The sequence below is a fragment of the Phalaenopsis equestris genome, unplaced genomic scaffold, assembly GCF_001263595.1.
Source record: "Phalaenopsis equestris unplaced genomic scaffold, ASM126359v1 Scaffold000002, whole genome shotgun sequence".
NCBI classification, from domain to species: Eukaryota; Viridiplantae; Streptophyta; class Magnoliopsida; order Asparagales; family Orchidaceae; genus Phalaenopsis; species Phalaenopsis equestris.
The window spans coordinates 67,150,469-67,169,074 of record NW_018164444.1 but is presented as its reverse complement, the minus strand read 5'-3'; the positions used below and the strand labels follow the sequence as shown (position 1 = coordinate 67,169,074).

The 18,606-nt window shown below is 35.9% G+C and overlaps 1 protein-coding gene and 1 long non-coding RNA gene across 3 annotated transcripts; one reads left to right on the top strand and one right to left on the bottom strand.

Moving 5' to 3' along the window:
- Window positions 1-1,456: 1,456 nt before the first annotated feature.
- LOC110033619 (hydroxyethylthiazole kinase-like) lies at window positions 1,457-7,327 on the top strand. The gene is made up of 2 exons (XM_020737658.1): window positions 1,457-2,007; window positions 6,825-7,327. Exons 1-2 carry the CDS (start codon window positions 1,507-1,509, stop codon window positions 7,215-7,217), a joined length of 894 nt encoding a protein of 297 aa, XP_020593317.1. The 5' UTR covers window positions 1,457-1,506; the 3' UTR covers window positions 7,218-7,327.
- Window positions 7,328-9,189: 1,862 nt separating this feature from the next.
- LOC110033611 lies at window positions 9,190-15,389 on the bottom strand. 2 transcript variants are annotated; one of them, XR_002294961.1, is made up of 4 exons: window positions 14,706-15,389; window positions 13,938-13,995; window positions 11,468-13,515; window positions 9,190-9,867 (listed from the first exon to the last, which is right to left on the bottom strand). It is a non-coding gene; the product is annotated as an uncharacterized LOC110033611 (long non-coding RNA). The 2 variants fall into 2 exon arrangements; XR_002294966.1 differs by having other exon boundaries at window positions 11,468-13,477.
- Between the last annotated feature and the right edge of the window lie 3,217 nt (window positions 15,390-18,606).

The window sequence follows — 18,606 nt, the reverse complement described above, 5'->3', positions numbered from 1 at the left end:
GTTGCTTCGTCCAGTCGTCACCACTTTCGATTGTTGTCGCCTCTTATAGTCGTCACCACTTTTAGCTGTCGGTGTCACTGTAGCTTCGGGCCGCTTTCACCACCGCCTCTTCTTGTCACCTCCTCAAGTCGCCACCTCTTATGGTTGTCGCTGCTTCCGGTTGCCACACCTGCCTCGAACAACCTTCATCACCACTTCTTTTGGTTTCCGCCTTTTGTTGGTTGTTGCATCCGTCTCGAGCAGCCTTCATCACTGCCTCTTCTGGTCGCAATTGTCATCGCTTTCTTCCACTGTTGTATCAACCCGCAGTCGTCTACAGCCAACTCTAGTCATCGTAACCTCGAGCTACATTCACTGATGTCTCTTTAATCCATCGCCGCCTTCCCCGATCACCGCCACCTTGGGCCCTACAGTCGCCCGCTCCCCACCATGGAGCAACAATTCCTCATTCTCTTAGTCATTATAACCCGAGAAAATGTATAACCTCTTCTCGTCCGTGTGATAAAAAAATATACCTCTAATCACCAATTTTAAACTACATGGTTCATATTACGAATAGCTTTCGACTCTGGACCCTGTGGCCTACAAAAGTCATCACAGCTCGCACACCACAGACTATGTGACCAACTACTAACTATAAAATTCATAGCTCACGTAACTCCAAATTCTGACCATCGCAACTCATAGACGTAATCATAACCCGCCACTACAACTTGCGTGATTAAATATGTTCTACATGGTTCATAGCTCGTACAACTCCTGACTCCGGCTTTCGTGAATTATTGATGCTGTCACAGCTTGTCACTATGACCTAGGTGGTTCATATCTTGTACAACTCCCCACTTCGACCCCCGTGACCTATGAACGTCATAACAACTCACCACTATGGCCTACGTGATCGACAACGATCTAAAAGGTTCATAGCTTGCGCAGCTCCCGACTTCGGCCCCCACGACTTATGAATGTCATCATAGCCCGTCATTATGGCCTACGTGACCGACTACTGTCTACGTGGTTCATAGTTCGTGCAGCTCCTGACTCTGTCCTCGCGCCCTACCAGCGTGTCAAAGTTCACCACCACGCCCTATATGATTAAGAACTCGTGCAATTTTTTACTTCGACCCTCACGACCTACGTGACCAACTGTAACCTAAATGGTTCATCACTCGTATAACTCTGTACAACTCAAGATATTTTACATACATATCATTTAATAATTATCATACTATCTCTATATTTTTAGTTTTATTTATATATTTTACTATATAGACCACATCCAAAATATTCTAACATTAATTTATTTGAAGTAAAATGTGTATTTTTCACCCATATATTTTGATTTAATTTAAATTGTTATCATAGAATTTTTAAATATATAAGAATTTAGTGGTATCTATGTAAATCTCCAATTAATTTAAGAAGGATTTTAACATATTTTTATTTGAGAGAATTTATATTGATTTTTATTCCACAACAGATAAGAGCAAAGCGTCTCCTTCCGCACGCATGGACCCAGAAAGTGACACCACCGCCACCGCGCCTGCCGGAAAGGTACCTCAATTGCCGTTGCCTCATCAATTGGATCATCAATGGGGCCTTTGGGGATGGGAGCTTCTTCAGAAGCTTCGATCACGAGCCCCGTTAGTCCAGTGCATAACAAACTTCGTTTCAATGGATCTGATGGCCAACGTCCTTCTCGCCGCCGGTGCGTGTCCGGCGATGATCTGGTCGCTGAGGGAGATCTCCGATTTTACTCCTGGCGTCGGTGCTCTCTGCATCAACGTTGGAACCCTCTCCGAAGACGGGCTTTCCTCAATGAGGGCCGCCGCTGCCGTCGCAGCGGAGGCGGCCGGCCGGCCATGGGTTCTCGACCCTGCTGCCGTATCTGCGTCTGATTTTCGGATGGAAGGGTGTATCGGCCTTCTGGAGCTTCGGCCGGCGGTGATTAGGGGTAATGCATCGGAGATTCTAGCGCTGGCTTCCGCGCGTAGGATAAAGAATAGCAAGGTAAGGGATCGAATCAAATAACATCTTTTTGTCACTTAAAATATATTAAATTGATGATGTTAATAGTAATCCACCAATACCTTAAGACCTTCTTTAGCTTCTTTAGCTGGAAGGAGTTCTTCCAGCTGGATGATTTCTTCAACCTGCCAAGCTCATTTCCTGCATGCAATCCTATACACAACAATTAGAATAAAGCATGGATTCAGATTTGTTATTTCATTCACCTGTTAATTGCCACAGCTCTCTCGATATAAACCCATAGAGTATATTTTCCTTATAACAGAATGTGAGAATTGGTTATCTGCAGAGGACAGGCGTACTGTCCTGATTTCATTCGATACATCTGCCCCCTGCTGCAGAGTTGCAGGCAGCCTAACCATCGAAGCTGTAGTTATGATGAATTAGCAAAAATACTTGATTGTCTTGTCACTGCCCCTCAGATTGATAGTCAATAGGAAGAGTTATTTTGCTCTGAAGAGTATGAAATTGAGGTGTTGGAACACTCTTGGTGAAAATATCACCGAGTTGATCACTTGTGTTAATATGATGGACATCAATATGATTAGAGTTTATGCAATCACAAATAAATTGAAAACCTACCTCAAGATGTATTGTGTGAGCGTGAAACACTGGGTAATTAGCCAATGCAATAATTGATACGTTATCACACCATAGTGTGGTGGTATGACTGTCTGCAGGGATTCTGAACTTAGCAAGCAGCCTCTGAATCCATATGAGATCCGCTGCAGCGGTCGCCAGGGCTTGATATTCAACCTCTATGGATGAACGAGCAACAGAAGATCATTGCTGAATTGATCTTTGAAGGGCTGAAATCAGCTTGTTGCCCCCTAACAAACACTTTTTCTTCCTTTTGTTCTGCAGGATTAGTACAGGATTCACGAACAACAAACAATCTAAATCTCACGAAATAGTTTTTCCCACTTTCTTCTCACAATCAAACCTTCTACCCTAACTCAGATTAGGGCTGTGAATTTAGCTCGAAGACCATTAGTCACTCGAAAAATCGATTTAAATTTTGGCTTAGATTGAAATAAACTAGCTAAGCTATGAGCCGACTTTTGAACAAATTTTTTTCAAGCCGATTTTGAGCCATACATGGATCGACTCGAACTAACTATATATGAGCTTGTAGTATTTTTTATTTATGACAATTATATATATAATGCTAAGTAAAATTGAATATAACGAGCCATGAGCTAATTTTGAGCCAATTGTAAATTGGAACGGATCCAATTAACTCAATTTGAGTCAATTGGTTTTAATTTTGAGTCGGATCGAGCCGATTCTGAGCTAAAACAGATCCAAATAACTCTATCTGAGTTGATTCGTTTTGATTTTGAGGCAGATCGAGCTCGATTTAATTTTGAGCCGTCTCGACTCGAAATCAAATATAACTAGTCAAGAGCCGATTTCGAACCGCACTAAATCTATTTGAGCAGACCCCAACTTGACTCGAAATCAGATCGTTAACAACCCTAACTAGGATCAATGAATCCTCTTTCAGGAATGGGCTTTTTTGATACAATGAAATCGTTGTATTGTGCGATTGCCTCAATACTTGGCATTTCTCACTCTAGTTTTGGGGTCATGGATTCCAATCGACAAGTTAAAGACGAAGAAAGCTGCAAAAAACTTAAAGAAAATTAAAGTTAAGACGAAGAAAGCTACTTGAAACTATGAATGACCTTTTGGTCCTCTACCTGCCAGCAATGGATCAAAAGCTTGAAAAAAAAATTGCATGAAAAGAAGGGGCCAAAGGGTTCCTTATATAAGAAAGAGGGTCAACACCGTGGCGCTAAAATGATGGTATTATGGTGCTAAAATGTTGAGAAGGCACTATGGCGCTTGTGAGGAGCGCGACGGTGCTTGTTAGGGCTTATGGCATTCAAGGGTATTGAAGGGATTTAATGCACACGTTGAATTTTGTGTTGATCATCTGTTTTTAAATTTGGGCACAACAATGCTGAGGTGGGGCGCTGCGACGCTCAAAGGGTTTGGATAGAGTGTCAGGATGAAGCCACATATGATGAGGACCTAGCACAGTGACACTAGCATGCAACATTGTCGTGCTGAAAAAAGAAGCAAGAGTGTTGTGGCGCTAGTGAGGGGCGTGGCGGTGTTGAGGCAGAAAACACAAAAAAACAAAATTTGAATATTCATCTTAGGCACACACTTAAAACTAAAGTAAAAAATGCAAACACAAGCAAAATATAACAATATAACATTTAGGTTGCCTTCCAAGTAAGGCTTAGTCTTATGTCAATATGATAAAAATGCTTTTTCAATAGTTCTGGCCAATATCTCAATATTCTTGTTACCCTGGAGAATTTCTTAATTCATTAATTTCAATATTGAATTTGAGTCTCTCTGATTAATTACTTTATCCTCTAAACCTTTATTCAGAATTTCTTGCAGTTTATTAACCTCTATTTGACAACAAATTTAGAAGGATATGTGGTGGATTGAATTTGATTGTAAATCCCATGTCCAATCATTTTAGGACTTTTTAGGATGTAGGGTCCCATATTTGAATTCATTTGATATGGGAGGGACTTCTCTTTCTCTTCTCTTCTCAACTATAAAAAGTTAAGAACTTATGTCTCTTCCCTTCTCTCTTTGTCTTCTCTCTTTCACCTTTTTATTTGCTTATGATTACGAGATGCTTTATAAATAAAAATTATACGAGTCTATATGTTGAAAATTTCACTTTTGTTAATATTATTAACCACCAAAAAAAAAATTTTTTGTTCTTTATTGTAGACTTTTGTAGTGGTATCCCTTTTGTGATAATCTCTTCTGAGACTTTGTGGCAGCATCATTTAGGATTTTCATGTTCAAGAGATCCACTGTTTTCAATTAGTAAAAATTTTGACTCTACATTTAGTAGAGATGATGTCAAGGAGAGACCTGATAGGTCTGGACTTGGCAAGTTAAGAACACACCAACTTGGAGCTCATGGACACAAGATTTTGGGTTAGGAAGAGCTTGTTCAAAAGTTGTCCATTAGGGCCTTGGTGGTCCTAACAAAGGGCGAAAATTGCTTAAATTGGCCATAATGTTGTGCTTAGATTGGTGTTTTGGCAAACTTTTCTAATTATAAACTTGTTTTTTGCCATATAAATTGTTTTTCAGTGCAAGCTAATTGTTTTTATTTTTTATTTTTTTTGTCCCTCTCTACATTCCTGTTCAGTCCCAGTAGTGACTATGGTTCACACCATGGGTAATTAATAAATAGTAATGACAGTTAATACAAGCATTTGGTCTGTAGCTAATAAGATGAAAAAAGGGTTGCCTGGAGTATTATATGAAGATTAGGTTTAATATCTAGTGTAATGTTTATCAAGAACAAATTGAAAATAAGGACTTCTAAAACTAACTACAAATAGTTAGGATAAGGTAATCCAGATTTGTTGAATATTCATTTTTGCAATATGCTTACACAAATCTGTAGTTCTGCACTTGTGTGTTTGCATTGAGAGAGAGAGAGAGAGCACATGTAATTTTTTAGAAATTAGTTAGTGCTCCCAACCATTCAATCATGCTTCTACTAGCAAGGCTATTGTTTCTCCATGTCATGGTGTCGTTATCAGGTCATTATTACACAGGAAAAAGCAAGTGATGCAGATGCTTGTCGAATAGGTTAAATTGTATAAAAATTTTCCCTAATGAATAAATCTAGTCACTTAGGATTCAACGTTATATTTATAATAACTATCATAGGACAATAATGGTTCACGATATCCTAACTAAAATTTAGTCAGAATGAGTTTTAAAACCTTTACATTTATCTTGAGACGAATGGCATGTATGATCAAGAACTCTTTTATTTTACTGATCTCAAAGAATATATAGGGATTGCCGCCAATTTTTCTTAACTATCATATGCCCTTTTGGTTATCTTTTTTATCAAATTGTATTTTATATTTTGATTTATGATAAAGCAAAGCTATTTGATTACAAACATAATGAGAAGGCAACCCAGTAATTTATATATGATATTTGATTGAAGTCCATCGAAAGTTACTAACAGAAACACTTGAAAAAGATTATCAGTTTTCTTGGAACAATAATTCTATTTTATCTTTTAAAAATACTTGAAAATAATATTAGACACATTGCTATCTAACTCTAGTGAATTGTCAGCCTTATACAGTGTTGAATCTCATTTGAACTAGGCATAGCTTTAATATATCAATATCAGTGTTGACTCAAGTAAATGGAGAACGAATGCTATGCATTTTTTTCAGTGAAGTATGTTGTTTTTTCAGAATGAAAAGATGAATTGTTGATTGCCCTTATGATAATGCCAACTGTAACTTTTTTTTATTTTAAATTGTTAAATATGCCTTTTTTAAACTACAATTTTATAGAACAATACCTTTTACACTCTCGTTGTCCGTATTTTCTCCACAATGTCTATAATACATAAGAAACTCTGCAGATACAATTGTGTTTATTATGCGGTTTGTATTTATATTTTCGCACGTTGTTATGCTTAAATGTATATATTTATTGAAAAAAAAAATCCCTAAAATGACTGATCATGAAATACCATGAAAAATCAGAAAGACTTCTTCACCATCCACTCAAACTCCCACTAATAATCCTCAATCCCCAAATAAATTTTTTTTTCCTGTCATGTAAGCATTCATATCACCAATGATAATAATAATAATAAAATGTGTGGAATTATTTGGTGAGTATATCATACTTCCTTATGGAATGCCAAAAAAGCATCTTTTGTATTCTTCTATATCACGCCTGAATCATTGGTAATGATAAAAACCTCTGTACAGGGAGCAGACAGCACGCATAAATCCTCTGATGCTTTCGAAGCTGCAAAATCTCTATCTCAATCCAGTGGTGCCATTGTTGCAGTATCAGGAGCTGTTGATTTCATAACAGACGGCCGTATAGTAGTTGCCGTCCAGAATGGTGTTGCTATGCTGCAGAAGATCACTGCAACCGGCTGCGCCGTCACAGCCCTTATTGCCGCCTTCATTGCAATTGAGCAATCAAATATTTTAGAGGCAACGGCTTGTGCACTCTCCATCTTTGGGGTTGCAGCCGAGTTAGGCATGGAAAAGGCTACAGGACCAGCATCTCTTAGAATGCATTTGATAGATTCTTTGCATGGGCTTAATGAGCATTTGTTGGTCCCCAAAATGTGCATTATGAGGGTTTATTAACGGCTACTTTCTTTTAAATTTGGCTTCCAATGAGAGAGATATAACAAAGTTGCTGGCTTGAATCGAAGCAATATTTTATATGTGAAATTGTATATTTTAGATTGACTCAAGTATGTGAATTATCTGTGTTTGTGGCCTACTTTTATTTTTTAGAACAGTACATAATGCTATCGTTTCATGTGAATTGATCAGTACTTGGCAAGAAACACCATATTCCCGGAACTATATTATTGTGAAAAAACTGTCAGGGGCTCTCAGTTTTCCAGTAATTAAACCTTTTTATGTTATAATCTAATGCTTAAGTTTAAGAGTTATATATGTAAAAATGTAGAAATTGAGTGGAATGTATGTGTATATGAAAAATATGCCATCACCAATCTCAAGGAAAATGAATCGCTCGGGCGAACTGATCAGACATAACTATTGACAGACGAAGGAGTGGCTGATTAGCGAAAAAGCCTGGATTGAGCGGTTGGGAGAACGAGCCAAAGAATTCCCTATAAGATGACGAGTGGCTCTGAGGCTGATTGTCAGATTACTCGGCTTTAGATCAAGTATCAACAGTCGTGGCGGGAGAAGCGGCTGACAAACTTCTTATCGACCAAATCAATCCGTCATTCTTATTATATTTGAATATAATTTGTAATTACGAAAATGCGCCTTTAAAAAGTTAATAATAAGATGATTGATTTGTAATTTTGTAAGATTGAGACCTAAAGCTAGGCTAAAGCTCGCAAACCCATTGAGTTCGAAACTTCATTTGAAGTTGAGTACACGCTTCGACCGTCGTCTCCTCGAGATCTAGGGGAGTTGTGGCCCCCACAGCAGCCTGAATGAATATTCCTCCCCCTTGAGCAGGAACAACCCCTCTAGTTTCTTCCACACATTTCTCCTACAGTGAGCCTACGAAGAAACCCAAAGTCCCAATTCAATCGTCCTTGCATAACTCCCCTATACAAATTTCGCTCGCCGACTTCCGCTTCGTGTTTGGTTTGCGAGCTTTAGTCTGCAAGATGCTCATGGTCTTAAAAAGTGTCCTTATTAGCAGGGAGGAAAAGAGAATGAATACCCACACTTCCCATATCTCATAGCTTATTTATAATGGTCTACACGAAAATTCAGGCAAATACATTATCGCGCAATAATGTCATTTAATTGTTATTTATGCGTTAAAAAGATTCTATTATCCTTGTGTGCTTTGCAGTTTCCAAAGAACACGATAATTGCAAAACTAAATATGTATATAAAAAATATATCAACACGAATCTCAAGGAAAATAATGATTGGGATAAAATTAACTACCAATTGAACATACCGACGAAAAAAGGAGTGGATGATTAGCCACCTGGATCCAGTCACCGAGGAGAATGTGCCAAACAAATCCCCATAAGATGACGATCAGCTCTCAGACCGACTAGTGGATTACCAAGCTTCAGATAATGTATCGACAGTCATTGCGGGGGAAGCGGTGGATAAACCTCTTACGGATCAAATCGATCCGCTATTCTTATTATATTCGAATAGAACTCCTCTAAAAGCTACTAATAAGGGGATTGATTTGTAATTTTATATGACTGACCCATTCCTACAAATAAGCAGTTCATATCATAAACAAGGACTAAACATTCTTACTGCTCTTTATTGTATTTTCTCCTACTTTCCACTGAAAAAAGCTCTATACCTTCTATTTGTTTCCTGGGCACCCTGATCCAAGCTAACAGTATGAAAACTTCCTTTTTAATTTTATGTGATAATTTACAATGCAAAACGTTGTATCAATACATTAGTAATTTTTTTAATATTAAAATCATTATAAAGATGAACCTCATGCCTTCGATTAAATCTCAATAGATTTTGCTTTTATAGTTTTATGTATTAGACAAAAGTTTATCTCTTGCTTTGTATTAAACAGAGAAGCTTTACTGTCATTATTATGCAAAAGTAAGAATGTTATCCAATTTTACATGAAAAATAAATTTATTAGTTCGTCTAATTAGTGTTTGGTTTTAGTGTACAAAAATCTGATTCACACAAGTAAATCAACTGCAATAAAATCTCTCTTAATTTTTGCTTTCCACAATGAAAGCTTAAAGAGCATAAGCACAGCATCTGGAAAATATAAAACAGTAACAAACTGCTGCCTCATTACCACCAGCCCTCCTATCCGCTGTTTTTTCATCTCCGCTGGATTGTCGAAGACCTTCCCTTGAGTGGGCTCTCTCGTATGATAAGCTTCTGTATTGAATCAGGTATTTTTCGTATAATTCAGGCATTCTTCTGATGAGCTTCCAGCTGAGTTGCATGGTTGATACCGGTCGACCATACTCGCATCAATTGACTCGGTTAACATGGCTCAGCTAGCTCGATAGGTCCTGTAATCTCCTTGAAGGGGGATCTCCCTTCATCATGTTTCCTCATCTGCATCAATGGATCGCTGTTAGATTTACACTGAACTTTTTGGATATGTGTGTCTATATATATGTGCGTGTATGTATATAATTTCTTTAAAATAAGGAAATAGAAATAATTACATACAGTACAGCAGAAGTTCCTCTAAGTTTTCTTTTGAGTCAATAGTTTTTTTCTGGAGTCCACCATCACTGATGTATTTATGCATACCATTTGAGTTTGGGTGTGCCTTAGCTTGCAGCTTTTGTACAAGGATCAATCCAATAAAAAAAAAGGTAAAAAGATAAAAAAACATACAAGCTGCTTCATCGCAATAGAAAAGTAGATCTCTGAGGCATCTAGTATAGGAACAAGAATGCCTTCCATGTTGAATTTAATCATCATCCCGAACAAAGACTATTTAAGCTCCAATATAAAGAGTCCGAGATTAATTTGACACTTTCATATAGTCTGGAATTAAAATGACTCATGTAAATAGTCAGGAGACTATTTTGACAGCTAGTTCAAGAACAAAGTTTTATGCTCCTATTCTAAAGGCCTTTTTTTAAGTAGAACTAAAACTGAATACGATGAATGTAATTTTAATAGCTGCAGCTCTAGTGATAAAATTGTAATTATGGGCGATCGATCTATTAAAGGTGCGAACACTTTAGATATCTTGGGTCCATTGTTCAAAATGACGGTTATATAGATTGGGATGTTATTAGTAGAACTCAAGTCGGTTAAAGTAGACGAATGCATCGGGCCTATTGTGCGATATAAAAGTACCGCTTGGACTGAAAGGAAAATATTACAAAATGATAGTGAGGCTTGCAACACTCTATGGCGCTGAATGTTGACCTTTAAAAGAGAAGCATAAAACTAAGTTGAGTGTTGTCGAGATGAGAATGATTATGTGAATAAGTGACTATTCACTTAAGAGACAAAACGCGAAATGAATATATCCATGATAGGGTTTAGGGTAGCTTCAGTGACAAACAAAATTAGAGAGCCTTAGATGGTTTTGTCATATTAAACGTCAACCATCTGATGAACTGCTTAGGAGAGTAGATGTTTTAGATTTGACTTATGTTAAGAAAGACAAAGGTAGACCTGGAAAAACTTGGGAATAAAAAAATCATCTTAATTTATTAAAATTAAATGAAAATATGACACAATAGGACACAATAGAGAAAAAGGATTCATGTAGCAGACCCCACTTGGTCGGATAAAGCTTTGTTGTATTCAAAAACAAATACATCAACCTATAACTCACGAAAGCAGCGGTCAAACACAAAGGCACAAGCCTTCCAAGAATCTCCATCGCCATAGCACTGTTAGTTCTTTTTAAGAAATATAATAAAAAATTATTGTCAGCCAATATAAATATCAAACAAACTCTAGATTTTAGATATGAAAATAGATGGATCTCACCACTGGTATTTCTTAAAAAGCAGCAGAAAAAAAAAAAGAATTACACAACTTTGGCAAGTTTTGAGTAAGCGAATACAGAAGTTGCCAAAATAGAACCCATAAGAGCTTGTTCACGAGCAATTATCCGATCCTCCCCCTTCTCTCTTTTCTCTTTCTAAATATATATATATATATAAAAAACACGAGAGAGAGAGAGAGAGAGAGAGAGAGAGAGAGAGAGAGAGAGTTATAGGCCACAAAAAGCCAAAAATTGAAAAAAAAATGAAGCATTTGTAATATTTCGTGCCAAACTAAATAAATTTTAGGTGTTGGCATGCAATTATATGAAGAATTAACTGGCATGCATTTAAATCCTTTTTAATTTCATTTGATATTTTATTGAATCTGAAAAAAATACTTCAGAAAATTAGGCAAAAAAATAGAATTACCATTCAGAAAATTAGGAAGGCAATGAGGTCCGAAGGGTGCGAGAGATCTGCAAAATCCTACACATACATTATATACAGGCCTTTCCATTAGCTTCTCATGATGATAATAGAAGATAAAATTGAAAATTACCTTAAACAAAAACGCATAAAATATCATTCATGAGAACCATCAACACCAATATAGGAAAGAAATAATAAATTCCTCACCCTGCACTATTTTTCAGCGATTTTGAGATGATTATTAGGTAACGGTAAAAAAAAAATTGCAGTTCACTGGTAAGCCAATGAAAGAGCTGATACAAGAACCAAGAAACTAACTTCAATCTTGAAAAGCTGCCAAAAATATTATGGTCCAACAGAATTGCGGTATCTTTCTTGTTGAGAAATTAGGGCGAAGAAAAACAGAAATCAACACAAATTCAAAAGAACACAAAGATTTAACGAGGTTCGGGGCAAAGATGCCTACGTCATCGGGAGCAGAACGACGACTTTCTTTCTACTCTAAAAAAATGTTACAGGATATATGATACACCTTAAGGTTACAAACAAGCATCTATATAGCTCTGGAGTAAATCCTGAAGTATAATATATGATACACCTTAGGGTTACAAACAAGCATCTATATAGCCCTGAAGTAAATCCTGAAGTATAATATGTAATTACAAAATTACCCATGTACCGTACCGCGGGGCGTACATAATGAAACTCCCCTGATTGGACAGATTATCCCGCTCCGCTTCGTTCCAGCATCTGTCCCTTATATGGTATATGAGCCATAACTAACATTTTTGAAAATCATTGAAAATGCCGCCACGACAGAACCCAAAACATTGGTGTATATATGTGTGTGCGGATTTGTGAGTGCATGTGTGTGTATTTGTGAGTGCATGTGTATGTAAGCATGTATGTATAGAGAGAGAAAATTGACTTTATATGACTTATAACCCATCTTATCTTTCAGGCCAAGTTAAATATTGAAATTTAGGCATTCGAAATGTAAATACATAAGAAATTTGTGTGATACATATGTAAATCAAAAGATATCAAAAACTTTCTGCAGCTAGCAAATTCCAACATAGTAGAAATTTCAATCATATCACTGAAATTTCTCAAAAAGCAGACAAAATATTACAGTGAAACTGAATTTCGTAACCTTTCTAAAAAGTCATTGAAAATTTGTCCCAATCGTATTCTACTCGAAAGTTGTGAACCACATAATATATCTTTCTTTTTGTATGAATTGCTAAACGCTCATTTTATTGGATGCACTTCTTTCGAAGAAAGTGATACTCCAATACAAATCATCCCAACAACCCCAAAGCCCCCGCATGGGTTACAAACTTGAGCAAATTTTGTAAATTAAAATCAATAAATTTGTCAGCCTTAAACAAACTTAAATCGCAGGTCTACAAGATTTCTTTGGAAAAAGCAACCCATGACAGCTAAAGATGATCTTTCTATGAGGATGGGTCCTCTGAATAAGTAGAGACCAAAAACCAACAGAACCATAGAATCTCAATCGGGTTCAGCACCATCTCCCCCATTATCCACTTTAAGCTCAAAGAGGTAATGGCAAAGATAATTAACCATAAGAGCATCCGCCTCTGAAAAACCTTGAACTCCATATCTAAAAATTCTCACGAAAAGATGAAAAATTTCTGGGTAGTGTCTTATCTTTATCTCATCCACTTAAAAATCTCATTAATTCTCTTAATTTTTTCTTCAAATGGAGGCCAATTTTCGGCTGCATCCAACCATCCATCCTATAATAATTAAGAGGCATGGGGGTATTTCATTTTAGAGATTTCGAAAAAAAGCCTTTCATCGATCCGTCCATCCACCCAATCCTATAATACTCAAGGTTATGGGGGTATGCATATAAAATTTCTCTTTTTATTTCATTTTAGAGATTTAAAAAAAAGCCTTTCAAAAAAATAAAGACAAAAGACGGCGTACCATTTAAAACATCATGGAAGCAACAATTATCCTCATAGGTATGGACCATCCAAGCTGCTGTTCCAATGCCAATGCATGAGAAGAATCCAAATCTATGCAGCACCACAATAAATAAATAAATAAATTCTACATCTCCATATGGCATGCATCATGGCCTTCAAAATGCATTTCATTATCATTAGGAAAGAGAGAGAGAGAGAGATCTGACTCTATTAGCCTCATAATGGTCAAAGCTTAACAAACAAGAATTGTAAAGGCTAACATAAAAATCAAGGTTTGCGAATTAGATATGTAAATACATAGGTACATCGAAAGATCAACAGTTTTCCTCAGCTAGCATATTCTAACATTGCACAAGGTTCAACTCACCATTAAAATTTCATAAAAAGTCAAAAAATTACAGTCAAATTGAATTGTGGTAAGTTTCCAAGAAAATCATTGAAGCAGTAGCCCCGGAAGAACCCATAACATCTGAGTATATATATAATGAGAAAATAAGAGAGATAAATTTGACCTTTTATGCTTCAGAAAAGCCAAAATAAGAAAAATGAAGCCATCTCAATCTTTGACGCCTGCATAAATATTAAAACTTAGCGATAAACATGTAAACATATAAGAATTAAGTGTGATGCATGTAAAATTTCATTGATATATGGGAAAATTTACATATATGCCACACAATTCTTATGTATTTATATATGTAACTCCCAAATTTGATATTTACACTTTTAAAACTTTGATGTCATAAACTCGTGGAATTTTTGACTTAATGTTAATAATTTGAGTGATATGCATATAAAATATATGTAAAGATATAAGAATTGTGGAATGTATAGTGTACACAAATTCCTGATTAGAGAACCTAGCCCATTTTTTCAAAATGACCGAACTGTCGATCACCAAACAAGCCAAACCGATCATGAAGATTGAGAATAATCAGACCAAATGAAAAGGGTTCAACTCAAGTAGGTTCTAGTAAATCCATTGTAGGGTATATCCATAACGGTATTTAACCCAAGTAGACCATCGTAAATCATCTGCATGATAAATCCATTAAGATAAATAATAACAAGGAAAACAGACTATCCAGATGGGGAGAGAACTCAAGACTTTGCATGAAAAATGCCATAAAAAAGCTAAAATTGGAAAAATGAAGCCATTGTAATTCTTCACGCAAAAGTTTTTTGGCATGTAAATGGATAAAAAAATATGGGGCGTGCATGAAAATACTCATAAATATCATTTAACTTATTAAATTAAATAAAGCCACAAATCAACCTACCTGTTACCCACTCCAACACGAAACCATTTTGGAAGGCAACGCTTATCTTTGTCCCCCTTCCTTCCATCTGCCTTTAGGCCCTTCAGCTTCACTGAATCTGATAAAGCAGTCTCCCAACAGAATTTACTAAATCCAGGATTTATAGCAAAATGGAGGAAAAACAGGAGTCAAGAATCTGCAGAAATTAAAATTGCCATTAGATTAAACCCTGCTCAATTTCTGCTACCAAACAGCCCCACAGCGTGCAGAATGCGTTTCAGCTTCTCCAAATCCGATAAAGCTGTCTCCCAACAGGATTTACTAAATCCAGGATTTATAATAAAATGGAGGAAAACAGGATTTAAGAATCTGTAGAATTTAAAAATGCCATTAGATTAAACCCTGCTCAATTTCTGCTACCAAACAAGCCCCACAGAGTGCAGAATTACTCGTGTATGCATACAGAGCAATAGAAAACCTGTTTGAGAAAAAGTGGGAAAAGAAATGAGAGTTGGAGGGCTCAGAATCATCACTGTTCAACACCAAAGCAAATCCGCTGATCAGCACTTCACTGTTAACGCGCAAAAGCAATGGTTCCCTTCATATGCATAGGCCGTTCAACCTGCTCCAGCGCCGTCACAATTCTTAAGTATTTCCTTTTTCCCCTTTTTTTATTTAATTTATTGCACACATAAATACACAAAATATAATAATGAAAGAAAGCTTACGTATTCATATGTATTTAGATATCTAACACCCAAAGTACTGAGAGCAAGTGTTAATGATCCAATCCATGATTGGGCCAACAAACCATTATGCCATCGGACTGACGATCAAGGCAGAGCATAACAACAGAGGAGGAGCAGAGACGTGGCAGAGACGTGGAAGAGCAAGAGGGCGTAACTTTTTGTTTAAATCTTATCAATGTATTTTTACATTCTTTGTACAGGGGTTAGACATTTGCTATTTTTGTACATAATGGTCTATAGCTCCTTGTAGCTCCCTCGTATATGAGAACGTTTTTTCCTTTTTTTTTGTGACAAGTTAGAGCAGCATTTTTTACAAATAAAACATTCTAGCATATATCAATGTTAGAAGTTCAAACTCCCCACTGACAATTCCTAAAAAGCAGAAAAAAAAATTGAGATCAAACAGTCGTGGCAACTTTCTAGTAAACCATTGAAAAAGCTGCCACAAAAGAACCTATAAGAATGCGTTATCTTCACATAGTGAAACGCAACTGATTATCAGGCGGCATCATTATATGTATGATTCAAATCAAAGTCAAACAGAACATGAACAAGCCACACCCATAAAACAAAGATGACAAGTGACAAATTGCAAATATCCTTCCACTTAATGCCTAATTATTTGCTTAGTCATACAAAAATGAAAAGAGAACGGGGAATCGTAGGCTCGTATTCGCTTCAGTTCATTTAAAATGCAGATACATCCACATTTTCTATACGAGCACATTCACACAGCAGTTAAACCTCCAGGCAAATGTTATCCAAGCTGCAACATGATCAACCCTTGAGAAAAGCAACGATCCCAGGAGCACCATCAAGCAGGAAAAGATGGCCATCAATGTTCAAGTTAATCACCATAACATACTCAGGAGAGAAATTCATGAAACTCCGAGATTTAGTTAAAAAAAGTGACCACTATACTCAACCATGTATATTTTATAAAAAACAAATCAGTTTTATCATAATGTTAAAGCGTTACTCTAAACTGCACTTACACTACTGAGTTTTCTTTTGAAGATGAAGCACTTTATATACGTATTTATACAAAAAGAATTTCAAGTTTAAATCATCCTCCATCCTCTGGCATCAATATACAGAACATTCAACAGCTGCACACACAAAGGAAACAAAAAACTGAACTCAACTTTGCCAAAATTGCAAGGAACTAATCAAACTAATCCATATATATATAGATACATACACACATATATATAAAGATGCACACATATTTGACTTTATATCTGCTATATTACAGTCATGGTTGTAACCCATATTTTTTCTAAAGGTATTCTACTTTGATTTGTGAATGAGAGAGTAATATTTAAAACAGCACCGAGCACTCTGTAAGCTAAAGTTGGCGAAAATTTATCCCATTATACAAACATCCGCCAAGACTAGACAGATAGGCATGCGGGCCAATATAATTTCTCTTTGGCCTTGGCTTTGATTTGGACCACTACGTCTAGTTAGATAAATGAACTTCCAAGTTGGATAAATGAGCCAAAATTGCATGTAGGCCTTCCTTGGGTTTATTTTTTTGCTTTATGATAGACTCTCATCGAGATTTGTGCTGGCACATTGTCGATGCACAATAAAGAAATTTCAATAAACTTTCCTCGGCTTGTAAAACGCTCAATATCACGACTGAATTATTCATAAAAATATCGCAAAACAATGAGTCAAAATTGAATAATCACGACTATCTAAAAAGCCATTAAAAAAGTTGCTATAAAAGAACCCATAAACTCCTCTTATTTATGTATTCAAAAAACAAAATGGGTTTGAGAAAATGCTAAGGAGATTGATAACTTAGGTTTTAAACTTTGATAGCCAGGTAGGAGTCGCACTAGAAACGGTATAGGTGTAATTATAGATAAGAATTTGAAAGATAATATGGTAAAAATTAATATAATTTGAGATCGAATTATAGCTCTTAAGATTATTGTTGATACTAAGATTTTTAATATTATAAGTGTTTATGCTACTCAAGTAGGTTTAGAGTGGTAGAAAATTTAGAAATATTATCAACAATAATCTTTTAAAGAAAAAAAAAATTATTGGAAGAGATTTAAATGGACATGTCGATAGAGTGGTAGAAGATTTAGAAATATTCATGGTGGTTATGATTTTGGAGTAATTAATGAAGAAAGTAGTCATTATAGATTCTTCATTACTATTTCGGAACTACAAAGTACATATTGAGCAATCTTAAGATTCAATCATATGCCATGTTTAGCATTATTATTTTGGAACTGCAGAATACAAATTGAGCCATCTTAAGATTCAATCATATGTGACGGCAAACCGGCAGATGATCATAAGGGCAAAAAAATGGGTAAAAATATCTCTATGAAATTTGCTTAAAATTGATCCGGGATGATTGCAACATAACATTTAAGTGGCATTTACTTACATTACAATTCTCATCTAGTTACATATCTAAAACTAAAAATTCATATTTACAAACGCAGCACATCTCCTTAATATTACAAAAAAAATGCCACTATCACTATCCTTAAAATTGTTCCTGGATGAGTGCAACATAACATTTTAGTGGCATTTACTTGCATTACAATTCTCATGTAGTTACATATCTAAAAACTAAAAGTTCATATTTACAAACACAGCACACATATCCTTAATATTACAGAGAAAATGCCACTATCACTAACCTTTTTAGAGGTGGCTAAGCATTCCATGCCCTTTTTAGAGGTGGCTAAGCATTCCATGCATATGTTCATGACGAGCTAGATATGTAAATACTATAAAAAAATCATAATGAAATTTACAATCATATGCCTCTTAATATATATATTCAGCCAAATGTTGCCAGTATGTGTTCTTTTATAGAACATGCCCAAAAAATCATTTTTGGACAAAATTACAACAAATGAGAACTCTAGCATCATAGGACAACTTAAATTTTTGGCTTTCTGAAACTGATTTGAACCCAAATTTGAACATGGATCAAACCTATATAACTAAAATATTGAGCGATTTACACACATGCCACGCAATTTTTAGGTATTCATATTTCTAATATCTAAACTTTGATATTTACACAGCACTTCGGACTCACAATCTCACCATAAAACATGCAAGAAAAGGTGTATTACACTTAGACATGCACGGTAGCACATTAATTCATTATTAATTACTGATCAATTAAATTA